Here is a 27933-nt window from a genome sequence, read left to right as displayed (position 1 = left end):
AAGCGAAGCTGTGATCAAAATGCAGTCACGGTCTCACCCTCTCCCTGGTATCTTGGCCTCATTAACTGGGCGTCAAAGGAGTCACGTCTGTAATGTACTCATCTCTCAGGGACTATTGAGCTGTGTATGCCCTAGGTAACCTCAAGTGAAAATTCAACGTTGCCAACATCTGGTGGGAGATAATAAAAATTTCCCCCGTCTCTTCCAGACTGTGCACACCTGGGACAGCAGCACAATTTTAATTGAGAACTGCTGGATTCCATGTGCTTCTCTGGGGTGGGAACGCAACGCAAGCCGATCGAGCAAGCACCAGCCGTGCCTGGAAGCGCCCGGACCCCGGCGCTGAAGCTCACCTGCTCGTTAAAAGCGGGAAGTGACGGAACTCCGCGGAAGGCGCTGGCGGCTGCCGCGGCGCCAACCCCGCCGCGGGCGCGGGGCACGGGCACGGGCACGGGCACGGGCACGGGCACGGGCACGGGCACGGGCACGGGCACGGGCACGCGGCCCTGCAGGCCACCGGCGCGCGCCCCGCGCCCCAGCGCTGCTCTGGAACAGCGCCACCTGGCGGCACAACGCGGGCAGGGCCCCGGCCCCCGCCGAGCTCGGGAGGCCCCGGCAGAGCTGCTGCGCGGCTGGAGGGTCCCAGGCTCCGCCGCTGAAGGCGGCCCCGGGAAGCAAAGCTGCTGAGCCGTTTCCCCCTGGGATTTTAGAAGCGGCTGTTGTGCGCAGAAAGGGGCGATTAGAAGAGGCTGTTTCAGTGTGAATTTGGAGCTTTTGAGAAAGCTATTAGGAGGCATAGCACACTATTTTTTTGCAGAAAACACGTAGATTTCAAACAATAAACAGGATTGATTGCTACCCTGAAAAGAAGGCTGTGTTAGAGTGATAGGGTAAGAGCTGAGCAGAAAGACTCACGCAGGAGGGAAACTACAGCTGTTTAAACACAGGCGAATATTTCCACGATGGAATATTCATTACTCCTTTTTTAAACATCTTACCAAAACTTGATTAAAGCAAGCAAAACTCATTTACGTTTAAGCTCCCATTTCTCTTTATGGCCTCCCATCTCTCAATCTTTCTTAATTTTCTTTTTTTTTTTTCTTTTTTCATTTTTTTTTGTTTTCCTTTTTCATTTGTCAGCAAAGCAACCAATTATCCTACTTCGGATGGAAATTTTCAAGTCAAAACTTCAGGTGAAAATACTTTTCCAGAAGGCAAAGTTTCCCTTCAAGTAAGTGACGTTCATCCACACGCAGAGGGCATGCTTTCAGCAAGGTGTGATGCCAACCATCACAAGTCCTTTGAAAACTCGGATAGTGAACAGGCATAATGCAGAAAGATAACTTTCCCCCTGACTGAACTAGCAATAATTACTGTTTTCCTCTGTCCCCTGTTTATGGATTCCTCCTGACCTTCCAGCTCTCTGATACTGGCATCACCAGTAACTCTTTGCAGGTTTCCAACCTGCAGGCTGGTGACATATTTGAAAAGCAAACTCTCCCTTTTCTTGTTGTCTGACCCAGTAGTCTCAGCGCTACTGGGCTGCATCTGAATGAGGGCTGAGAGAGGAGGCAGAACAAGAGGGGTCTGTTCACAGTAAAAGAGGGTAAACCACTGGACACCAACCAGTCATGCCTGGGGAGATCCTACAGCCTCACATGAGTCAAGCTAATGTCAGAACTCAGGCTTCTGCTCCATGGGATGTAAAATGCAACCCCTGAGGATGATACAGGACATGATGATGAGAGGTCAAGCTTCACAGCATTTGTGCCAGATATCCACCATTGCCTGATTACCAAGAACAATGTTTGAACTTTGCTTTGCATGTCATTATCCTTCATGGTCCCTCATCTCACCTTCCATAGCTAAGAGGGTAGACACTTATTTTTCCTGCCACTTCACTAACATCTGAAGGGTAGGAGCCATAATTAACATTAATAGCTATTTGCCTCTAGATCAGAAATAGTTTTGAGGTAATTTTGTGCAGAAACAGCACTTGGCTGTCTGTGATGAACCTGAAATGTGAAGTACTATACTCTCTGGCCCCAAATCTCCACTCCTAGAAAAGACATTTTAAAGATCCTGTTAAAGGTAATTATAACAAGCCTCAGACCGATGACAGAACATGTGGAAAAGTTACTCAAAAAAGGAAATGCCATTAGTGATATACTGTTTCAGGCCTTTTCACTGTAGTTTGTGGCTTAATTTTAGCCTGTTTCCAAATTATTGTTGATTAATAATTACCATAAAGTTTTTCAAGAGTGGGTGAAGAGGTCTCTAATGTGGTGAGACTGCAATCTCTTTTGCTCACCCTTGCAGAGAATACCACAGGGGAAAGGCATAGTGACAAAAGCTGCATGGTAGTCAGCAGGGAGCCCCAGGGAACAGATGCTCTCCAGAGCATTGGAGTTGCTCTAGGTTACTGCCAGCACCTATGCCCAGAACAAACTGAGGTAAAAATCCAGGCCAGGGGCTGCCATTAAGTGATGGTGTCCAGCTGAAAAAATTCTATCTGACCACTTCTATGCCAGCTTAATTGCTATCAGCATCACTTTTTTGAATTCTTAATCACTTGAAGAAGTGATGCTCTTGCAGGCCCTGCTACTGTAGCTGCTGATTTATCTTCCAAGACTGCCAGAAGAAAAACGTTAGCAGTGCTAAAAGGACAAATTCAGATCATAAATTGCTAATATCAAATAGTATCAGTGTTTGGTAGGCCCTTGTTTTCTTCTTAATTTTAGATGCAAAGATAAAAAAAAAGGCAGTATGACAATCACTTCTCTACCCCTGTTAAAGAAAGAAAAAGAAAAAAGTATTTACCTTCCCCAATGAACAGCATTTACTTGCTGTTGTGAACCAGTAGTTGCAGACATGAGACAGTTAGGTGTGTATTGTCTCTGTTAAGGATTTGTTTTTAAAATAATGATCCTGCAACAAGTTAAATAGTGTCCCAAAGAAAAAGAAGCTAGGCGTTCCCTTGGAATAGGCAGTTAAGTGATACAAATTAAAATACATTTTTAGGAAGTTGCGTTTAGAACTTTAAGTGACTTTTTAGTTAAGTATAGGAGTTTTCTATTGCACGTTAGAAACCACCTGCATTGCTTGGTGAGGTGCCACCTTGTGGCAAGCAGCAAACGCTGTTTGCGACAGAAGGCCCTTCGTTGTGTACGCCCTGCTTGGGTGTGGGTGCAGCACAAGGGAATTTTACAGTGAGCAACCTTGAAGCCATGGTACAAGTAAGAATATGGTTCCTAAGGAGATGTAAAATGGAAATTTCACAGTATTTTAAACATGAGACTTTTGCTTATCTCATATTAAATGCAATTGCTTAGTAAGTGTTAGCAAGGGTGACTTTTTTTTTGCCATGTATGCACTGTATGTTGTCTTCCAGTACTGTCCTAGGTGTGACGACTATCCAGGCAGTGCAGTTTTGTGCATCAACATCTGTCTTGAAAGAACTGAATAAGGCTGAATCAGTCTTTGTAATTCTGCTAGTAAAGGGCTACTGGTACTTCTTTTGATACTGTATCATCGTCTCTCCTCTAGTTAACTTTCTTTCCAATCCGCAGATCCTATTACAGTTCCTAATTTTTCAGGCTTAAATACATGGCACTTTATCAAAGATTTCAACATCAATATAATTCCTAAATAAAATCTTTGAATTATCTTATCAAAGAAAGCTATTAAGCTAGCTAGCATGGTCTAACTTTGATAAATCTGTGCCGTATTTGATTCCAATTGCATTTTCATGCTCTGTTTTGGAGACTATCGTGCTATTGAGTCTAAATTAATAAGCTTGTAGTTGCACAGAACATTTTTACTTTCCCTTCCCCATAAAATATTGCTGCTCTCAATTGCACAACACTTTGGCTGGCCTGATAAAATTATTCAAACACCTTACAGATAGACGTAGAGTTGCGTATGTAATTTTTAGGTTCTTGCATGGAAATTACCTTAGCTCTATTTTCTCATCATTTCCAGATATCCTTACAGCTGCCTTATACAACCCTATATGAATAAACCTTCATGAGAAGAACAGGGAGCAAAAGTCACGGGGAGAAGTGACATCACATGCTTCATAATTGCTGCACCTAGGACTTCTCAGTACTTTTTTCCAGCTTTTCACTTCCACTTTTCTCCTTGTGACTTCTGCTACCTGTTCTTGCCTCCATATTACAAGTGAAAGCCTGTAGTTATCACTGGTGTTTATTTATTTTTCTTAATTTTCTCATATGCTGACCATTTCAGATTTCAAACCTAAACCAATTTTTCCCCATCAGATTAGGCAGGATTTTTTTTTCTGCTCACTCAGACATAGTTCAGAGTACTGCAAACAGTGACAAGAGAAAGAAGGACTTGTGAGACTCTTACCAAGAATGGGTCACGCACACAGTTCTCCACTTTCCTTGCCCTACTAATTCCTGTGCTTGCTGTTCCTTTTCTTTTCAAGTCTGTTATAAAAATCTACCTTGCTTCCTTCATTTATATGTGGCCACTGTTAACTAGCAGGCAGGTCTCCTCATTCTCTGACCTGCAAGACTTAGAGCTTGCTCAAAACATAAGTGTATGCTTTTGTTTTAAGGATTGAATGACTTTAATGGCTAATGTCTTCTTCACAAGATCTGATTTTGCTATGCCATTTTCCTTCTGCCATCAAGCTTCTGTATGCTTATTTTTATCCACTGAAGTAAGAACAATTTATACAGGAAGGTCTATTATCTTCATTTTATAAATAAGTCAAATGAGTCACAGAGGTAAAAACATGCTAGCTAAGAACATTCAGCTAATAAGAACAGAGCTATGAATAAAATCCAGGTCTCTTGACCCCAATCCAAAGTACATTGGATCTCCCTGCTTTAATCCATTGAAATCACTGAAGTGGATGACTTGTTAAGTTGCTACTCAGTACAAGCAAGAACAGCAGAAACAGGCATCTAAGTTGAAATCCAAGCTGCTGCTTGTGTACCTGAAATACTGCTTGGCTACACTCTAAGTAAAACCAAGACTGCAACCCAAAATACTTTTGCCTAATTTACTTTTGTGCCATGGGTGCCACAGGTAAAAGTTTTCTTCCTAAATGTCAGTTATGTGTGTAAGTTTTTGTTGTTGTCCATGCCCCATGGTTGGTAAGATGGGTTAAGATAACCCATCTTCCACTTGCCTAGCCAAGAGTACTTATCTTTCTATTTACATCATTGTAAATGTATAAATTACTCATCTGCTTACAACTGAGTAAGTGTGCTTTGAGCACACCTGGTACTCACTGAAACTACAGAGGTTAACACAGCACTTAAAAGGCATGGCTGGAAGGAGGAGATAAACTACCCTTGCTTTTGCCTAATAATGTCTAGGAGAGCTGCCTCAGACTGAAGGAGCTCAATCCAAATTGCTTGCCATTCATGTTGAAGCTGGGGTCAGACAGAAAAAGAGACGAGAGACAGCTTGACTTTATAGTCTGACAATTAAAAGGTTGAGTACGTGATGTGGGATTCAATAGTCTGAACCCAGGAACGTAACAACCAGGGACATGTAGTGGTGGGACAAGGGGTAATGGTTTTAAACTGAAAGAGGGTAGATTTAGATTAGATATTAGGAAGAAATTCTTTACTGTAAGGGTGGTGAAACACTGGAACAAGTTGCCCAGAGAAGTTGTGGATGCCCTCTTCTTGGAAGTGTTCAAGGCCAGGTTGGATGGGGCTTTGAGCAACCTGGTCTAGTGGAAGATCTCCCTGCCCATTGCGGGGGGGTTGGAACAAGATCTTTAAGGTCCCCTCCAACCCAAACCATTCTATGATTCTATGATCTCTGTATGTCAGCTAAGAACTGGTAATTTAGATTCAATAAGCCATCATAGGAAGAGAGTCAGATGATTTATTGGTACTCAGTTATGATGAGAGAGAGGAGGTGAGGCTTGAAGCCAAACACCTCAAGCCCTACTTCAGGCTGTGAAGACAGATATCAGTTTGTTGCTCTCCTACTGGCTTGCGTTGAATAAATTCAACAGCAGTTGCATATGGCTATTTTTCCAAGTCTGTTCTACAGCCTGATGCCTAGGGCCTTCTCTCAAAGTACAAGACATGCAGGTTTGAATTCCCACAGGAGAGAATTGAAGCAAGGTCTCTCATTGCTGGGGAAAATGCCCTGCTATGGGGACAGTGGAAGAGAGAAAGGGAGTGAGATAGTGAAAAATCAGAATCAAAATAAAACGAAGGCTGCTGCCAGCTGTCCTTTCAAATGTCTGTCCCCTTCAGGCAGCTGTGTTTGAACATACAGCTAAAGTGTCCAAATGCTGGAGTGGCTTCTTGGTGGTGAATCTCTTTTCACAGATCCCCCTAAAAGCAACAATAGGATCAAAACTAGCTTCTGTCAATAAGCTGGATTTCAAACACACTGTTCCACTCAGAATTCCCTTGTTGCTCACTGCCTGGGACGCTGGCTATTTTGAAATATGTTTCCTCTTGCCTAGCCAAGGTATCTCCTTTTATTTTGGATTCTGCTTCTCTCCCATTCTAGACTTGACCTTTTCACAAAAGTACCTTGTAAAACAATTCTGCATATAAAGGCTAGGTGAAGTCAGGTGACATCAGCTGTGTGCAAGTTAACTAAATTTTACCAGATTTTACAGAAATATGCATGAAAAAGGCTTACAGGCAAGCCTTAAAGAGTTAGTGGAATTCTATTAAAATCAACACAAAATTAGCATTGCCAAGGTTATTTATTGATGCCTAGGTGTGATGAAAGAGGAGGTGAAGCCTGAAGCAAACATATCAAGACAGCTGACAGTTTATGCTCTTTATTTTAAAGCAGATGGATGACCACCATTTATAAAATACAGCAAAATAGTTTCAGTTAGATGCAAAAAAGTGCTGTCTCTTCAAACAACAGACTGGCTCGGTGTTGGTATGCCATCATAATCATCTGAGTAGTGCTGATACTGGTCAGTGAGAAGAGGCTGATGCAAGTCATCCTTATTTTTCTTGACACGTACTACACATGCAGCAGCAGCAAAGATAATTGCAACAAGAACCAGTGCAGTCACTATTGCAATAGTTATCATTTCTGTAACACGAAGAGCCCGACCTACAGGAAGGAAAGCAAAAGGGAAAGTTACTAAAAGTAAATGTCAAGTATATGGATAAACATCAGAGGGACGGACCAAAGCTCACTATCTGTCGTTATTCAAAGAATCATGAAGTAGAACCAAATGTTCCAAAATGTGAGAAAATTTCAGTCTCTCTTTTTACACTCTAAAAACAGTCCTGGACCTTTCTTCTGCTATTTGGTTTGTGAGGGATTTGCATTCTCTGTAGGGACTTAATGCAGGCATATGATACAGGAATAAGGACCTTCTGCAAGGTTTAGATCCAAATGAGAACTTCTCAAAAAATTGAAGTAGATAGTGGGAGCTTCCTGCAGGAACAGTCTACAATCAATAGCTATTTAGCTGTACTAAATCCCAAACAGAACTGATTTGGAAAGCCAGGCAAGAAAAGAGAAATAGACCTTTACAAAGGCATCAAATATTGTTTGTGAATTTTGAACAAACTTTGTTATATGATGTATAAAATTAAAGGGAGAAAGACATGATGAGAAAAAACAGAGGAAGCATCTGTGTTGGACAGTTTACCTGGCCACTCGACTTCGTAGCTGTATCCCAGGTTTTCTGGTGCAGTAACAAACATTTCATTATTGGTAACTGGAGGCCAGAAAGGCACCATATTGTACTGTCGGTTATGTCCAATAGGGGCATTCTCCAGTGGATATGTTGAGATATCTAAATTTGAAAGTCAAATCACACTTCTGTAAATAAAATCAAAATAATTTGCACTACTTCATTTTTTTTCAAACAGTGACTCAGGATTTTGACTACCTCCATTTTTTTTTCCTGACCTAAATTAATCTAGAAGGATTGGTTTTCCAGTGTAACAGATCCAGAATGGAGGGCTCTGCTCTGTCCAAAAGCGAGAGCACCAACGAGATCACTGTTTTTTAAGAGAATCCACCAGTAAATTGTAAACCTTTCAGCCTGTGTTGGGCTTTTTATGTCTTCTTGCATGGAAAAGGAGAAATATGTCTATATGGAGGACTTGGAAACCTTTGTGCTACAGTCTGGCTTTGTCTGATTGTAACAGTGGAGAAAAGCTGTCTCATGCAGTTCAGGAAAGCAGCTGATATGAACTTCAGTGGAATTTGTTTGCAATGTTGTGGTGAATCAGGGGAAAGTCAGCTGAAGCAAAAAAATAAAAGAAAAAAAAATCCATCTTGGTAAGATGATGCAAAAGCTTGTGATAGGTCATGTAAGTACCACAAGAGGATACAATTGCTCTCTGATAGTTGATGTGGGAAAAATACATGAGGCAGGTTGTGGGAGTTGCACAAAGAAGTCTCAGTTGTGCAACAGCATCTGCCTTCTGCAGAACAAGGAAGAGGGGGCTGGATTGTCCTGAGAGGAATATAGTCACTGCTTTGTGCAGGCTAATGCAGGCATTAGGGTTACACAGAATTGTCTTCCCAGTTCACTGATGCCGATCTCCTTCTTTCTTTATTTCTTTTTTAATTCCTTCCTTGCAGTTCCTTTCTTCCGTCCTTCCTTCCTTCCTTCCTTCCTTCCTTCCTTCCTTCCTTCCTTCCTTCCTTCCTTTCTCTCCTTCACTTCCTCCCTTATTCCTTTTCTCTCTTCAGAGTTAAAGAAGCAAGGGCAGGAATAGTGACCATCCTTTGAAAGGATATGGAAATGGCTATGAAATGCTGGTAGTAAATCACAAAGGTAGTCAAAAAGAATCGTGAGGGTGTACACGGCATCTGATCTTGTTTGACAAGAAGAAACGTAGATTTTTACTCCACATGACGATGGAATGTCCATGAAGTATTTGGACCTTCCATGGTTACACTGTCTTTACTCTACAGAGAGAATGAATTTGCACATTTTGTTTTCTTGAATTATGCCTGGTATCTCTGGCCAAGTCCCTTCAAAGACAGTGATTTGAAAATGGATGTCAGTGGGGTGAGGAAGGGAGCTTGCTTATTGTTACTCTGTCTTTGTTAACTCTACTGTTAAAATTCCAGTCCTTTCTCCCAAGGTTAGGGGCATCTTGCTGTCCCACAAGAATCAGCTGAGCTCCTGTGACTACAAAGACTGACAACCACCCATCCTGCCTCTGTCCATGAGCACATCTTACCTGCAGAATACCTTCTCAGCCACTCATCAAAAACAGCATCTGTAAATGTGTGCAGGAGGACAAAAATGGGATCATTTGGTGATAAATGAGTTTGCCCTCCTGTCCCATTCAAAAATAGATGAGCCAAGTTGTGAAGACTTCGAACTGCTGGGTCGTATTTCCCTGAAGGATTGCTGTACCCTGAATATGCAAACAAAGAAGAACACAAAAAATCCCAGTGAAGATTTTGTTTGGAAGCTGCAGTTCCAGCTGGATACTTTTCTCTCTGAAAGGCTGTGATGTTATTGTGTTGTTTTGCTTAGCATAAATAAGTAGCTAATTCTCTACCTACTGGCATTTGAGAAATGTCCCTAACATGCATAATTTTCAGATTAAAATAGTCTTTATAAAAGAATGCTGAAAATGTGGAGTGCAAGGCTGCTGGGATCTGATGCAAAAATGGCCAAAACAAACCACATCATAACATGAAAATAAAGGTGTATATTTGGGACCTGTGTATCTTTCAGCATAACTGAAATAGTTGCATCTGTTTTCTAACTGCTGACTTAAGTGTGTGTATGTTGCCATCTATCCTAATGACCCAGCTATTGTGTTTCCACACATCATTTCCATGCTTGCTGTGAACACATCTCAGGAAGCTTCACATGTCCTGTTTGTTCAGTGAAGATACCCTATGTAACTCTGTTAGTGCCCAACACCTGGTAACCCTCATATCACGTGTCAGGATCTGAAGCATCATGAAAACTTCTCCTGTTTTTCAAGCATTGGCCAAACTTTCCAGAGAGACGTCCATACAGTTAATTAGCTAAAAACATGTTTAGATACCTAGATATTGATAGCCCATTTGACAGATGTGGTAAGCATCCAAAACTTTCATATATACTTAAAAGATTGGTGCAGATTCTTGGTTTTGTCCTCCAAGAGAAAAATAATGAGCAAATCCTCTCCGCCGTAGGAGTTATGCCTCTTAAAAAGAGACAGAGGTTCTGTGGAAGGTCTAGCAGGGATCTGAACTCTCACTTGGTAATCTTTTCTCATGAATCATGTCTTTTCTGTTAAAAACTCTAGATTATTAAAGTGTAGAAGCTGTTGACAGGATACTGGCTGAACAGCATGGATCAAATCTTTAGGCTGGTTTCTGTGTTGGAGCATGTGTTCAGATGCCAGTGACTGAAAATTTCATTTTAATGAGTCAAGTTTAGAGAAGAACAGAGTTATAGGGCCCAGAGAGAAGGACTTACATGTCTAGCAGTAAATCCTGCACGCAATTACTACTTCAATACCATTACATTAAGTACTATCAAGGCTTACAATTTCTTTTGCTTTCTTTCCTTTGTTTTAATTCAGATACAAGAGTAACTGCTGTGAGAGCTTGTTTGCCTTGTTTAAGCATGCAGCTGCATCAATCTGCAGGCAAGGACTGTCTGTTTTCAGCAACGACAACTTATTACTAGGTTACAAGGACCTAATCTCATCTAGTTTTTACTTAGTACGCCAGTGACAGACTTTTAAGGCTTTTATGCATTTAAAGAACTGACGTAAGCTATGAAGTAATTTATCCAGAGCTTATTTCTACTTCATACTAAGTTAATACCTAATGCTAAGAACAATATGTTCTTAGTGTCCAATAGACTCTCTCCAAATGCATACTTTCAACAGGAAAAAAGGCAAGCCTGCTCCCTTGACTTATTCGGAGTTGTTCCACATCCTTTTATTTGCCATGTTTACCTTCTACTGTGTTACGGAAACTGTCTGTTGAATTGGAGTAGAAAGGAGGAGTGTCAAATACACCAACTTCCAAACACTGAGCAACATCCTCGGGCTCTGGGAGACGCTGTACCATAGGCCGTGCAACATTTCCAGCAGGATTTCTTCGGATGGGACCACCCTCAGTGCCTGAGCGTGGAGAGAAGAGAGAAAAAAGTACTGGCGCAAAACAGTAGGCCACAGAATGCACCCATCTAATGCTGAACCATGGGGGAAAAAACAATCCCTCACAAATTACACTTAACTGAATGAATGAGTCAGTTCCTCATGTTAGGCAAAGAATCTGAATCTTCATGGGGTCTTGTCTGCTGGATCCTTTGTACCAGGATTCAAAAAAAAGCATCTAGAAGCCTCTTACTGAAATTTCTAGTTCTGTAAGTGCTTTGGGAAAATTTTCTTTAGTTTCTCAATGTGATTTCTTGATGAAACCTAGGACAAAAGTTTTGAGTATGTCCTGACAGAGTAGCTGGGGAAAGGATTATAGTTGATTATGTAGGTGACTAACCCAATATTGTGGTTTTTCCCTGCTTTTCCCCCGTTTCCATGAAGATGCTGAGCTGTGGCTTGAAGGTGATGAATATACAAGAATCTTGTTGGGATTTTTTAGCTCTTGTAGCTGAGGCAGATGAGTTAGAATTCAGTATTCTTCCCATTCAAAACATGTTCCACATAGTTAACATGGGTATTTGTTAGATATTCTCCTTTTAGGAGCAGAATGCCATGAACGTGATAAGTGGAGTAGTCAAAAGAAAACTTCAGCTTCAGTTAAGAAATGTCACTGCCAGATTTAATTATTTATGGCACAGTAGATTAACAGATACTGCCTAAGAAGTGAAGTCAAAGTAGGCATTTAGCTCTTCCTCTGCTACAAGCTTCAAATCAAATTTTGAACTGCTTGTTGCCTCAGTGTAAGGCAGGTGATAAGAATGTACTATCTCAGAAGACTGATGAAACTTGGATCAGGAATATTCAAAACCCACTTTAAGACTTTTTGGCTGGGAAAAGCCATTGCAATGTAAAGTATTATATTTATTTATTATTAAAAGGATTTTCTATCCAAATACCTGCCAGCAGTCATACTTACTGTTACAGATGATTCCTAAAGTTTCATAGTCTTCTATGTTTTCACATAGCACTCGCCACTGAGAGAAGATTGAGTTCTGGCTGATAAGAGAGACATCAAAATTGCTTCTAGCTCCCATCAAGTCATCTGAGCAGATATCACAGGTGTTTTGTCCTGTTGCAAAGTTCCAGTAGGGCAGTCCGAAAGTGGGGTCTTGCAGCATATTCTAAACCACATAAATATGGTGTTAATATATGTGTGCTCAAGACAGCTATAATATTTACTGATAGAAGGATGTTAAAAACCAGATAATACATCTTAGTAAGAGTCACAGTTCTGCCTCATGAAGGAGAGGAAATCTATGGAAAATCTATGAAATCTATGTAAAAGCTTTCAGCAATTTTTCACATTGATGCCTTTCTTCAACAGAACAGATAGTTGGATTATTAAACTGAGCCATGGATCTCCCTTGTTAATAGGACGGTACCTCTTCCATGAACCCATATTGTGAGTAGTAAGAAACATCACTTAATCCTGATACCCCATTTTTACAAACATTTTTAATGGCCTGTCAACAGCAGCAGTGTTTGCAGCACACAGAATAACTAAGCCAACTGTGGAATGACTGAGCAGACGGAAAAGTATGGAAAAGGGATACTGGACCTTCAAATTGTCGTTATTTGGTTCTAGTATGGGTTGGAGTTGAACAGTTCTGGAGTGTGACCTGGTTTCCAGTGTTTATATACCAGGATGTGTTGGCCAGGCAGATCAAGTTAACTGATGATCAAATTTACTAACATAAAGAGGAATATATATTAAATCACCAAGAGCTAGAACTCCTCAGAGCTTCCAAATAATGAAATGCCACTGATGTCAAATGTGAGTTTTTGAAGGAAGTTTGTGCCTCAGTCAGATGCAAAGCCATTGAAGCTAGTGGAAACCCTTGAAGTGATTTCAAAGACTATTTAATCCTGACCTTGAAAACTTAGTTGTCCCTTCTTTAAGAAGGATGATTGTCCATAAAATAATACATTCCTTTTACGGATAGGTCCACACAAGGAAAGGGAAACAAGAGAATCACTGATATATGGAACAGTGTACAACAAAACACTAATTTCTCTAACCAGTTATATTAATTATACAAATAAAATGTGATTCTGAATCCTCAAGGCATCTCTGTAATTCTTTTCTTCAGAACTTCTGCTGCTTCGATTAGTCTAACTTAGTCAAGAAACAGGGCCTTGATATTAAAAATAACACTGGTGATAATTTTTATTGGTCCAATAAAATGCCTTCTATGGATATATCTAGAATTTGTAGATATTTTTAAAGGAGATTTTATGTAACTTTTACATTTTCCATTACTCTGAAATATCATTTTTAGCATCTCTGCAACAATATAAAACCTAAATGCACTGCATTAAGTTTAGTATACATAATGAGTTACTGAAATTGACACAGAAATATTTCAATGCATAGAAAGAGCTGCTATAATTTTTGCCTGTTGGAATATGGGGAGAAGTTCTTTAACTGTACAAAACAGCACGAACACATGGCTCAACATTAACATGAACTTTACCTGCATGTCTCTTTCAAGCTGCAGTAGATGATACCTATGCCATGTGACAAAAGCTGGTCCCTCATGAGAGAAATCAATTCCTCCAAAACTCTGCTGCCCTGCACCAAGAAAAGTCTTCCTGACAGAATAATAATGAGACCACACAAAGTAGTTATAAATGGAGATATTCTCAAATTGTGGTGTGTTGCCATCTGGTCCAAATATTTCCTCACGTCTTCGTGTGGCAATAACAATGTCAGGATGGATCGTCACCTTGGCTTGGTGTAAGGCATTCACAAAACGCCTCCTTTCTTCTGCACTCAGATCCAAAAGATTCCTTCTGACTGTGAGGATACAGAAGCATCAAGTTACCAAAGTAATAGACATTCAAGTCTGAACTCACAGGACTAATTTATTTTGCTCCTAATAATTCCAGGTAAGTCCTTTTTCTTCAAGCATTCATCCATCTTTTTTATCAGGGCAATTCAGAGAGTGCTGAGCATAAATAGGAAATGTCATTTATTACCAGAAAGGTTGAGCCAAATAAAAATAAAGCCCAAACCTTGTGGTTTTAGTGCTTTTAGAAGTATTGTTATAGATTATCCTTCCATCCTGTCAGAGAAATGACAAAGACAGTTCTTTGTCACACAAACCTTTCAGAACTTCATCCAATATGCTTAAGGTTTCCTGCAGCAATACTTTATAAGAAAAGAATATTATATAGCAATTTATAATAATCAGATGCTCTATCTCTTGACAATTTAGTGAAGTACATTGTTTATTCTTGAACCTGTGTAGGAAAAATGGCAGATTCACCAGTGAATTCTGAATTGTGAATTCCACACAGTACAACATCTCTCTTTAATGTCATTACCTGCTATTATTAACAACAGCCATATATTAGTGCTTTTTAGCAGTACATCTCAAAACCATTTAAAAATCTCATTGTCCATATAAAGACAGTGAAACAAAGAAGAAAATTAACTTGTTGAAATACCAGTGTATCAGCAAGAGGAACAGAGTCCACATCACCTCAGTCCCAGGCCAGCACTCCTTCATCTGGACTTAGAGGACTTCAGGCTGAATTTAGACTAAGACACAGTTAGAAGTCCTCACAGCTATTCTTCAACATGCATTCATTTTCATTATAAAATACTGTAAAATCCATAATTATCCAAATGAGTGATAGACTGTGTTGATATGAGAAGCAACAGGTCTTCAGCATGAATCAATATGAAGAATAAATATGAATTACATTTCACTATGTAAAGTTAATTCAGTGAGGGATATTTTGGCTTCATTGAAGTTTATAAAAATACTTTTACAAAGCATGAATTTCATCCAAAGACTCTGTATCCTGAAACATGCTTTTCTGTTTGCAGAACTGAACTATATGCTAGCCCTCATCACTGAAGGGTTTTTTGTTGTTGATTTTAAGTAGTACACTAAAAATATCCATCTAATTTTTATTTACATAGACATCTTAACATTTCAATTTTTCAAAATATGTGCCTGAACCACAATAAAAAATTGGGACTGTTATTAAAGTGAGGCATGAATTTAGAAGATATGAAGGCACCAAACTGCATTTTACAGCTATTTTATATGGGTATGTCAACGGTAATCCAGTAATTATTTCTAAAGTCTGACCAGCTGGGGACAGCTCTATGGATGGACAAAAGAGGTGATCTCGATGTGGAAACTTAAAGCATAATAAGAAGCTAATTTTCCCTGTTTAAACTCATGTTGTCATGCAGGATAAATCTGATTTGCTTAGCATTTTACTGAGTAGTAAAGGATTTAAGAAGTGATAAAAGTAATACGTGCTCTTGTATACCCTAGAACATGAGCTAAAGCTGCTTTTTTCCTATCTCCAGATTTACTTTGCTAAGTTTGTGTGTGTTAACATTTATTTCTAGGTTATTTTTCAGAGTTATCATCGTTGTTAACGAGAACAGGCCAGAGCATCAGAGGGTGCAACCTGGCTTAGCAGATCCAATATGAGTCATACTTTCTGCTTTCTAGTTTGCTTCTCGGAGCTCAAAGGATGAATAATATCCTAAGGTCTTTCCCACAGCCCTCAATAAGTTGTTTTTAAGGAATCTTATTGTTAAGATTTTTAATTGGTAAGCAGTCTTTTGTTAACCCTTGCTGGAACATGCACTCATGCTGATGGAGTGTTTCCTATCTGGTGAAAATAATGGCAGTGCTGATTTCTGTTTCTGTAAGAGGCACTGCACTTTTGTGCTAGAGACCTGTTGTTTCTCATGTGAACAGAACCCATCACTCACGTGGGGGCTTATGGATTTTACAGGATTTCAATAACATCTGTAGACTTTCACTAGTAAAGACTGAAATCTTGTTCATTCAGATAGTTTTGACTTGAGAACAAAGATCTGTCCCCAAGCTTGCTTCTCTTTTTCAATTTACCTACAATATTCAACATTTTTCCAGTCCCACAAGAATTTCATAACTGTTTCAAAAATTTTTAGACATATATTTACTGATATTCTGTACTAAACTTAAACTGGGGAACTCTCAGAAAGGCCCACGAGTCCTTGTGATGATTCCTCTGAACAGTTCACAGTCATGAGTTAAGGCTTTTAAACACATTGACAGCAACTAGGTAAGTAAAAATTTACAAGGGTAGGTACGTTGTTTAGAAATGTATTAAGGGATTTTGAATCAAAAGAGCTGCTGTCACACTTAAAGTAGTCACAAGGTATTGAACATGATATCTAGATATTATTCCCAGACATACTCACAAACACACATACATGTCTATATACATTGTTTTACCCTTAAATAATTCCAAAGAATACATTTTTTCAACTTAGATGTTCTGTTCTTTAATGGACTTGGTTCTAATCCTGCACTGACTACAGGTTTTGTTTTTTCCTTTTATTTGGTGGTAAATGTAGGTGCTTGGTACAAGCTGAACAACTCATCTAGCAGCTGCATTAATAAACCTTATGGCAATGTGCATTTGCTAAATAAATATAAAGGGCATTTTATATTTTAGAGAAAAGAAATAAGCTAAGTACATTTAGAAGCAAGCACTGCCAACAGGCAATTTTCATGTCATATTTCTGATGCTCTTACCTATATTGATTTGTTGGCTACAGGTAGGTCCACTCCAGCCGGGACGACATGACCCACAATTGTAACCAGAGAAGTTACCATTGCACCGACAGGTTTGGTTGAAGAAGCGTATGGGCCATTGCTCACGGTCATCTCGCCCATCATGGATGTACTGTGGGCCGTGGGGTCGCGAATCAACAGTCACCTGTACGCACCGGCCCCTCCCTGTAGACACACCACACCGATCAGTACCTGGCCCAAACACAGGGAAATAGTCTGGGCAACACATGCCGCTCCTCAGGGACTCGACAGTAGCACACTGGCGAGGGAACTGAGCTCCAGCTTGGCCAAGCATGCTGAGAAGAGGTGGCAAGGAAAGTAGCAGCAGCACAGGGAGCTGCATGATGGCGGATCCAGCAAAGCCGGCTCGTTCCGAGAGCTGGTAGTCCACGCTCTCTGACTTCTCCTCTGCGTTGATGGGATGCCCAGCTCCCTCTACAGAGAGAGAGAAAAAAAGATAGAGAAGAATAAAAACAAGTGATACAAACCTCCAGGCTAGCCCTTCCACCCCAGAAAGTGCCTCTGAACCCTGTACTTCGATACTGGAAAAGCAAAAAACTCTGACTACAGACACTAAAGTTCTCTCATTTTCTGCACAAAAGATAGTAAGTTCCTAGAGATATATTTGCTCTTTGACTTCTAAATGCTCCCAAAATGTTCGTTCACATTGTACATCTGCCTCCCAGATTTACTTCACTACCACAAAATGCTAAAACCTGTCTAAGGCACCAGTTTTTTAACCTTTTTTTACAACCTCCTCACCCCCGACCTGCTCACGCCTTTCTTTTCTGCATTGAACTAGTGTATCTTGTTCTCTACTCAGCAGTCCCCTCTGTGTTTCCTTGCTGTTCTCTAATGGCAGCTCCACCAGAAAGTGGTTACAACCCTTCATGCTTTGTACCTGTTCTCTCTTTCTGGTACCTCTCCTCTGCTGAGATCCTGTTCTATCTCTGCATGTCCTACGACTATGTCTAGCCCGAAATAAGCACTGCTAATTTCTCTCTTGGTTCAGTGTTCTTACTAATCCTTCTTCTACCAACACAGTATGGCTTGGCCTCACTCTCCTTCTTCTATTAATCCCCTTTCTACTTCAGTGCATTTCCCTGGACTTTAAGTACTTGAACAGCACATGATTTCTTTCATGCTTATCTCCTTGTGATTTTACAAGTTTTAGCAAAGGTCAGAGACAAATACTTGAATTCAAAACAGAACAACTGTGAAGTTGTTTTTTTTTTACTTACTTGCAAAGAAAGGCTCACTTGAAAACAGACAAAGAACACTGGGGAAATTCACATTTGACAGACATTAAAAAAAATTCTTCAAATGTCATTTTCAGGATCAGGCTGAAGTAAGTGGCAAAGATATGTTATTTAGAAAATGAAACACTCCAATATTAAACTTACAGCTTTCAGTTCAACTATTTATTTTGTTAATCAAATAAAAAGGCAATTATCATATTGGAGTATCCTGACATGCTAAATTCTGATCAGGTGCTATGAAGGATGATGAAACAAAGAAAAAGAGAAAAACAGCCTCTGAAATGGACAAAATGCTTCTCTCTTCTTTGCAAGGAGAATTTCCATGGAGCAAAACTGGCCTTATTCAAGCTCTTACTCTCTGATCTATCAATAAGGATGGCTTTCAGTGGGGTGAGGATGTTTTGGCAAGAAACATCTTAACTGGCACCAAGACAACACATTAAAAAATTTTCTGAGAAGAAGTTCAACCACAGTCTAATTGACACAGAGCAGAAAATAGATTACCTACTCCTTCTTCTGCTTCTCTATATGAAAGTCAAAATGTGAGAGTGCACCCAATTCTGGCAGGGCATAGAAATAGGTTTTCTGTACGTTTATTCTTGCCAACCTGCCATGAATCACAGCAGTGAACCTTGCCCTCTGTGGCTTGTATAACCAAACATGCTATAGCTTGCTTCAGTGTAGGACCAAGGCTTTTAGTACACTTCTCCATATCTTTAATTCATTCTCCATTTGCAGACAGGAATGTTTGATAATCCTTAAATGAAACTCTTTCCTTTTCTGGACTTCATTTTATTCTCAATTAGAGCCCATTTTCTCTTCTTTACTAGCTTATTCTGTACCCTGCTTCCTTCCAAAAATTAAACATTTTCTCTTTGAATATGTCTATTGGGACATGTGACACAAATTCACTGTTATCACATCAGAAAGTAAAACAGAGCTAGTAAAAAAAAAATCTTGAGATTTTATCTGAAAAGAAGTCCCAGATCAAAGAAGAAGCATACAGGGTTTAGCTATGAATATTTAGCAAATACAGCAAATTCATAACAAGCTTAGAAAGGATAAATCCTGCTCCTTAGACAAAGGCCCAGTAAAAAACAGCAAACAGATATACTGACTGGGGTTGCTCAGCATCATAAAACTTCCCCGTATAATGGTGGACATGATGTAGACCTTTTGTAAGCCCTCTTTGTAGGCAGCACCTATGAATTTTGTTCAGCAGACTACTAGAGCTGCACAGCTGAGGATCTTTTCCCTTCTTTGCCCCCAAAATGTTCCCTTGGGTTTCCTGCTGGAAATCTTGCTGAACAGTTTGGTGGTATGCAATCCCTTTTATAATCTTTATTTTTATATTCTTGCCCTTAGAAACTCCTGCTCCACTACTGTGCCTGGAAACATTTTACCTTGGAGATTATCCAAATGCACAACATCTGTGTTTTTGTGGCTCTATTCAGAAAGGGCTTGTCTACATAAGCAAGATAATAAAGAAAAAGTCAGTGTGTGAACCCCTAGCTCACTAATTGCATGTGTGGACTAAAAGCGCTGCAAAGAGAGTTAGTTGCTAAACATTCACATATTGTTTGCACAATTTTTCTTATGTGAACATTTGTTCTTGACACTGAGAACAGGTCTCTATGTAGCCACACAAGGTTTAGCTGCAGCCTATAGCCTAACCCACTGGAGAATGTTACGAAAATATAACCAGTTCTATTTGTGCTTGAGTAGTGATGAAAGCTGATGTGCTGGTTCTGTCTTAGCTCATGCTGTTAGCTATACAGTCAAGCATCAGTTCTCTGGAAGCTACTCTATGGTATTTACTGAGTGCCCAAGATTTACAAATTCTTTAAACTATGATGTACTATGAGACCTACCATAGTCCACAAACATTTTTATTCCCCAATCTGAAGACACATAGACCCCTAGAAAAATTAGATTTTGTCAACTTTGTCTAAGTGGAATGGGAAATATTTTAGTGTTATTACTGTTATTTGTGTATCACCTCTAGTGTGATGACATCACACTGCAAGTGTTTGTGAACTGAATATTGGAGTGGTCAAGTTGATGAATTTGGCAGTGGGCAAATGAGCATCTGAAATGAAGGTACAACTGTGGTAACCTTCATTATCACAGTCTTAATCTTGTGAAGGTTTAGAAACCAACAGCCTCATCTTTAACTGGTGTAAACTGATCCATGATTTATGTTACCTGAGAATCTTAGCTAGGTCTTAAATGCCTTAGATTCTTATTGTTAGTCTTCAGTGTTGATTATTTTTTTTTTTTCCTTATGAGTACCATCATTGGTCAATCTTTTCACAAAATAAGCCAGCTCCTCAGTTTACAGAGCCAGCTTTGAATTGTTTTGAATTTCTTTTTCCTTCCCAGTAGAAAAAAATAAAGCTGCTTTTATGAATAAAAGCAGAGCTAGATATGACTTGTATGATAAATGGGGGCTTTGAAGATGAGTCAGAACTGACCTTCTGTTTCCTATATCTAAACAGCTCCGTACAAACACGAATGTTCAGAAAATTTGGGTTCACATATGAATCCAGATGCTGCATGGGATCTTTCTTTGTGAAAAGCGAGTTACCAGAGTACAGTTAATCCTCATTTATGTCAGGATGTGAAAATGTAAAAATATAGTTTTCCAGAATGAAACTATATGTATTATATAATAAAATTCAAGGAAAGTGATTTTTAATTCATTAGATTCTAAAAATATTAAAATGAGTATAGGAAGTCGTTGTCTTTTCATTTGAACGGGGAAATACAATTTCAGACATCTATATATGAAACTGACATTTCTATTCACTGAATATGGTATACAGTTCCAGTGTTTTATAAAGAGATTGTTATTATTGTTAACACAGATGGCTCACTTTTGCTTTGCTCTATAGCTACACATAAAGTAAGGTTTATTGAAAGTGCAGGCAAGTTGTCAGGAGGAGACTACTGGAAAAAAGATACTTCTGTCAATCATTTTTAAAAGTAAACTTGCATTTTTCAGGGAAACAAATTACCTGAGATGGCAGGTATGCTGGAATTTGCCGCTGGATCACATAGTACTGCAAGACCTTTACCTCAGCTTGAAAATGTCAGTATTTCTTGGAATGTGTCATAATCTGTGACGTATATACTGGAAAATATGAAATGACATTTTTCTTTTTTTCTGACTAAATGAGGCTTTCATATTAGAAATTAAAGAAACAAGGTCATTTTAACCATTCCCCCTCCTCTCCCCTACAAAAAAAAAGATAAAGTTCAATTGAAGTTGCAGAGCTTCTCCTAAGGACATCAAAAGGCAAAAATGGAAGACAAACTCCTCCACTAAAGGTGGCAGAACCTCTGAAATGTTTGTGGAACATATGAGTGGGATTCCATGGTCTGTCAGCACCCTGGGTACATGCCCCCTCATGGGGGTCTCAATGGGATGAGTTAAGGGGCTCAGTGGCATGCATTAAGGTGCTCAGTAGGACAAGATGAAGGTCAGCTCCATCACTGATAAGAAGCCAGAAGCTTGGACTGCCCTCCTTTCCTGGAGATCTGCTTTTTAGCAAAGGCCGGCCCTGCTGCCTCTGCCTGAGCTGTGTTGCAGCTGCTCAGCAACTGTGTCTGTGCCCAGGCTGGCTGGCGTTCACCCTTAGCTCCTGGTTCCCTTTCCATGGGGAGCAGCCAGTCCTTCCTCCTCCCTGGCACCTTCACCTTCCAGACTTGTGTCTCCATCATTGTGAGGGTGTCACTGTGTTCTAAGCATGATGGCTGCTCTGCGCTACCCAGGGGTAGAATCTGGGACTCTGCACTGTACTTGCTTTTGAGCTGTGCTTGGGCATCACTCAGTAGCAATGTTTACCTATGTATATATGTCATCACAGTGTAATGTTGCATGGTTAGATAACTGAAGTAGATATAGAGTATGTGAGATCATGAAAAACAAATTGGTTAAAGTTGTGAAAGTAACGGTTTGTGCTTTAGCAATCCCCAAAGAGATGTTCATGTCTGCGGGAAAGGCATCATATTTTAAGCCGTAGATTATATTAAATGTCTTGATTATGGTACCAGTTTCATAGCAAGCCCAGCAGTGTCTTTTACAGGAGACAGCATGGCTACAACCACTTGGATCATTAATTTTAAAATGATTTCTGGTAAGATGTTTCTTTTAAAAGCATTTTTCTGAAAAAGCAAAGAATTACATAAATTTCAGTTTTGGGAAGAAAGGAAACAAAGTTCAGAAATGAACTCATTTGAATAGATTTTACAGTTTTAACTATAAGATCATTCTATTTTACTTCAGTAAACTAAACAAATCTAGAATTGTATGTGAAATGAACTAGTCAAACTTTGGAAACAATTGACAGTATCTCTCATCTTAAATAATAACAAGTTTAACAACAAAACTGTTTTAGAAACAATAACAAAATATATTAATAAATAACCTATCTTTTGAGTTTCTGAAGGAGCAGGACTTTTTGATAAGCACACAGAGACTGATGGCACAGATAAGTGGTAACAGCACTAACAGCACAGTTTCAAATTACTTGAATGCATTTTTGAGTAAATGTCAAGGTCTTCAGTTTGACATCCCAAATATTTTAAAGCTCTTTTTTTTTTTCCTCAGCTTCCACTCTTCATTTGATACTTTTGAAGAAATCTTTCTTAATGTCTGTGAACCAAGATGGAAAAATGAAGTCTGGCTGCTCACAGTACAAGCCAAGTTTTCCCACACTTCATGTGGGTTAGTGTCCATTGATGAATGTGTACCAGCCCAAAATGAAAGACTTCCCAGTCACATGCACCCACATCATTAGGAAGAAGCTGTCAGCATACAGTAGTAGTACTGGATCTTATGATTATGGTTTTTTTGGATCAGAGGCACTTGTATTTCTTTCTGCCTTAAAGCCAGCCTATTCACTTTAAAAGTATTTTTTTCAGTCATCTTCTAGATCTGCTCTTTCTCTTTCATTCTTTCTAGTATACTGCCCTTCATTTCCTATTTTGACAGCTCCATTTTTATGCTCTACATTTTTTTCTCTGTGTTGCAAACACGTATCTTGAGGCCTTGTGTGGTTTCTTACTGCTTGTCCCTACAGGGCTTCTGAATAATGTCTTTCCTCTTTCAGTTTATGGCACTTCTAGACCTTTCTGGCCACTCTTTGGTGCTCCCACTCAATCCTACAGACCTAGTTCCAGTTCTGAACAGGGTATGACTCATCTCACGTCAATGCCAGTGTAATATCATATGTGAATGCAGTGCTCAGCTAGCCACATGCACTCAGTTCACTGGTTCTGTATCACCCACAACCTCAGCCAATTTTGTTAATGGTTTATAAAGGACAGTACCAAGCATGATTAAAATAAGGCCTTCATCTCTACTTCTATTGTCCTTTTCTAATTAAATTGTCTGTTCTTTGGGTCTTTTCCTCGTCTGTATTTCTTACAAACCCTTACTTGGTTTTTCTTGCTCTTCAAATATCCTGTGAGCTTTTGTACTAGTGACATCCATTTTTACAGAGACATTATAGGTAGTCAAGAAGATGTTTCAATACATAAAAATTTACCGTTTTTTTCCCCCAATTGTTGAATTAAATATTACCTGTGATTTGAACTGGACTGTTTTTAAGAAGAATTACAAAAGAAGCAGAAGTAGCTGTCTGGACCTTAGGTGCAAGGTCCAAGGGAGCAAAATCACAGAATGAGAGGATTGCTCGGGCTTGAAGGGACCTCGTCTCATTCGTCCAACATCCTGCTCAAAGCAGTGTTGACACTGAATTCAGAACAGGTTGCTCAGGTCTGTATCCAGCTGGATCTTAGAAAACTCAAAGGATGGAGAGGGCACAACCTCTCCATGCTGCATTTCCACTGCTGGGCTGTCCTTGAGGTGGCTGTTTTTGTTTCCTTGCTCTAGGCCAGATCCTGTCCTGTGTTTTTGGAGGCCAACATTGGCAGACTGCTGTTAGGTGCCCTCAAAGCCATGCTTTCTCCTGGCTGAAACAGCTCCAGTTCCACTGTCTCTCCTTGTGGAGCAAGGGCTCCAGCCCCACCATCTTGGTGGCCACCTTTGAACTTATTCTAATGCAGGTATCTGATGAGCACTTGGCAGAAGGCACAGTCCATGGCCATCCCCCAGAGCTGCTCCCTGGCCCTGTTGGCTCCCACCTGCACCCTTGCAAGGCTCTGTCTTCCCAGGGCAGGGTTTGGCCTCATCCTTCCTGAATTTCATGGGATTCTGTCAGCCTCTTCCTCCCTCTGTCCAGATCCCACTGGACTGCAGTCTGGCTCTCAAGTGGCCCCCTCTTTGGTGTCAGCTGTAAATTTGATGTCCTTGCCCTCTGTCCCTTCCTCTGGGTCACTCGTAGAAATGTCAAGCAGTACAATTTCCAGGATAGGCTCTGTGCTACCCCTCTGTTACCCACCATAGCAGGAACCCATTTTCCTTGTTCAGCCTTTTACTGTTACTGTGAGAGTAGAAGCTCTTCCTCTTGACCCTGAATGTCACTTGCAAGTTTTCAACTTTGCTGAGCTTTAGTTTTCCTGACACCATTCTGGCATGCCTAGGCAGTGCTTCTTCTATATTCCTCTTTTGTTCCCAGTCCCTGTTTCCAACTCCCATACACATTCCTTTTCCATCACAGCTGTTATGATTTTCCTGTTTTGCCATGTTGGTCTCTTGCTGTGCCTACTGCAAGAGGGATGGCTCTTCTGACTGAAGGATGCTCTTCTCAAGGTTTACTAGATTTTTTTTGTCCTTCAGTGCTGCCTTCAATGGCACTCACCATACCAGTTCTGTGAATAATCCAAAGTCTGCTTTCCTCAAATCCAGGGTCTGTGCTCTGCTGCTCTCATTTCTGTCTCTCCTCAGGACCTCGAACTCCACTGTTTCATGGTTACCACAACCACTGGTTACTACATCCACAACCAGATCTTCCTTATTAATGAATAACAGATCCAATTGTGTGCCAGGCCTGGTTGGCCCATCGCGTACCTGTATCCTTGATAATTTCTTGATATCCAGAAGTCTTATACAGAAATTTTATTGACCATGCTGCCTTGCCAGCAGATGTCAGGGAGGTTAAAGAGTCCCATAGCAACCAGGATTTTTGACTCAGAGACTTCCTCCAATGGTTTGAAGAAGGCTTTGCCCACTTCTTCACCCTATTTGGGTGATACACTCCCAACATGTTGAGTAGTGCTCAGGCTACCACTGGTAGATGTCAAATCTCACCAATGGAAGTCATGTTTGCCTCCAGAATTTTGTAGTACTTTTTTCATGTAGTCCATGTGTCCCTTGACAGCACCATTGTTGCCCACATGGATGACCAACAAGGGGTATTAGTCTGAGACCCAGACAAACCTTGGCAGTATCCCTCCAACATACCAGATCTGAGCACCTGTCAATCAACAAATCACCTGTGACAACATGCCTGGTCAGCAGACAGGTGCCCCATTCCCTGCGGGAGGGAATTTCCAGCCACTGCCACCTCCCATTTCTTTTTCCTGTGTTTGGTGCTTAGGTGCGAAGGCCTCTGAAAACACCTCTGGCAGAGTTTGCTCCCCTTTCCTGACTGTTTGGATACTACACCAGTTGTGAAAATTAAGTTTTCAAGGCAGACAAGAAATCCTTCTCCTGCTATCGGATATCATAAGCTTTCACTCTTTCCCTTCTTGGGAGTCTCCAAGTGTAGCCCAGACTTTACACTAAATAATTTGTAACATCCTCACCCCTTCTCCTCTCCAGTTGCTTGGGTTCAGAGATTTTACTGTAAAATGTAAATAGGCTGCTGAAGAGTCTGCTGCTGATGCACTCAAATGCTTTCATCTTGGAACAGCTCAGCATCTGTCACAGATGTCTGAGACAAACGAACTGGGCAGCACTGAACGACAGCACTGAATACCACACGTGGCCCATTAACCAAGGTCACTTTCTTTCTGAAATAAGGCTGAACCTGGAATAGACTGTATGCTTAGGTGAAATGCTCATCTTTCCTACAGCAGCCTACAGATGAAGGCCTTTTAGTACATTTTCAAAGTTGGCAGAAAGTCTGGCGCGGGAATATACACATCTGTTTGTTTAGAGTATGAGAACACAGTATTGATTCATAAGCTCAATTCCTGAACACATGAAAAGACACATGATTGTAATTATATTGCTTCACGTATTTTTATTCCTGTGAAACAGTACATTAAAGAATCATTAAAGGTCAGTGCCAGGAAACAGATCCTTATCAACCCAACTCAGAGAGAATATACAGTGGAATAAGGTTATCTATTCAGGTAAAACATCTCTTTGCACTTCTTCAGTTGCCATAGGCTTGTTCAGTTCTGGACATTTGAATAAGCACATTACATTTTGAGGTTTAGGCTATTTCTTCTAATTTTAGCTGGTGCATCCTGATGGTACAAAGCCAGGCTAATGTAAAGGAAAGCAAAATTAACCTATATTTTTTTTCCTGAAAAACAGTGGGACGACAAAAGAGCAGCCTGTCATGTTATTGTTTTTCTAGTATACAATAAACAATAACCAATAACCAGACAAAACTACTGTCTCAAGACATCAATAGACAGCTGCAGAGATTACACCAATTATCTCAATTTCAGGAAATAGTGCTGGAGTTTCATTAGCAGAACATGTAGATGCAGAAGAGTATGAATTATAAACAAATTATGAAATGACAGAGCAACAAACAACACTGGTGTTAATTGATGTAAAGCAGATAAATTTCTGTTTATAATTGGAAGCACAACCAATAGGAAACATTGCTGGAAATTTTTACTCAGATTGGCACATGCAGTGAAGCTGATACAAGGTGGTCTTACTAATGTTTATCATCCAAATTATAGAAGTACATAATCATAAGGAGCACATAAAAGTCTAATTTCTCCTAGCTGCACAAACTTCAGGTTTTAGCAAATTACTTCCAGTTAGAACTGGTGAGTGCAACTATAAATATTTAAAGGGGTTAGAGGTGGATGTTAGTCTCTTCTCCCAGGTAACAAGTGATAGGACGAGAGGAAAGGGCCTCAAGTTGTGCCAGGGGGAGTTTAGATTGGATATTGGGAAAACATTCTTCACTGAAAGAGTTATCAAACATTGGAACAGGCTGCCCAGGGAAGTGGTTGAATCACTATCCCTGGAGGTATTTAAAAGACACGTAAATGTGGTACTTAGGGACATGATTTAGAGGTGGACTCAGCAGTGTAAGATGAATGGTTGGACTTGATGATCTTAAACATCCTTTCCAACCAAAACAATTTTATGTTTCTGTGATTCTACGAAACCTCAGTGGTCTGTGTCCTGGTTTGGCCCAAACCAGGCCAATTAGTCTTAGAGAAACCAAGGTCACTGCTAAATTCCTCACTGCTTACGAGTGAAGAGCCGAAGGGGGGTCGCACCTGCAGGGAGGAGTAGACAGGGCAGGTGACCCAAGATTGACCAAAGAGATATTCCGTCCCATACACGTCATTCTCACTTTCCTATTTATCACTAAACCACTGCCTCCTGGAGGCGGGGCCCAGGAGGGAGGGGCCCTCCTGTCTCCCACTGATTGGTACCAGCTTTGCCAATTCTCCAGTTAAAAGCCTGCATGTGTGATGGCAGGGGGAGCTACTGCATTTTTCCCTCTGTCTGTGCTGGGGGGAGCAACTCTGCCTGAGGAGGATTTCCAAGCTCTAGGTCTTGGTTTTGTATATATTTGTATATATTTGATTATTTCTATTATTCTTATTATACTCTTTTTCATTATTATAGTTTATTAAAACTGTTTTAACTTTCCAACCCATAAGTCTCTCTCCCTTTTCCCTTTCCCTTGGGGGAGGGGTGGGGAGAGAGTTAACAGAGAGTGTCTGCCACTGGGTTAATAGCTGGCCCAGCTTTAAACCGTGACAGATTTATTGGTGCCCAACGTGGGGCATGATAGAAGCTCCAACAGGTTGCTCTGATAAGTTGAATCCTGGCTCTGGTGGGAGGAGACCCAG

At 40.3% G+C, this 27933-nt stretch overlaps 1 protein-coding gene across 1 annotated transcript; it reads right to left on the bottom strand.

Moving 5' to 3' along the window:
• Positions 1–6874: 6874 nt before the first annotated feature.
• TYRP1 (tyrosinase related protein 1) lies at positions 6875–17051 on the bottom strand. Its single transcript, XM_068423256.1, has 7 exons — positions 16670–17051; positions 13589–13911; positions 12031–12235; positions 10908–11075; positions 9180–9359; positions 7628–7774; positions 6875–7080 (listed from the first exon to the last, which is right to left on the bottom strand). Exons 1-7 carry the CDS (start codon positions 17049–17051, stop codon positions 6875–6877), a joined length of 1611 nt encoding a protein of 536 aa, XP_068279357.1.
• Positions 17052–27933: the final 10882 nt, after the last annotated feature.

This window comes from Nyctibius grandis, chromosome Z (genome assembly GCF_013368605.1).
Source record: "Nyctibius grandis isolate bNycGra1 chromosome Z, bNycGra1.pri, whole genome shotgun sequence".
Lineage (NCBI taxonomy): Eukaryota > Metazoa > Chordata > Aves > Nyctibiiformes > Nyctibiidae > Nyctibius > Nyctibius grandis.
This window is presented reverse-complemented; position numbering and strand designations above follow the sequence as displayed.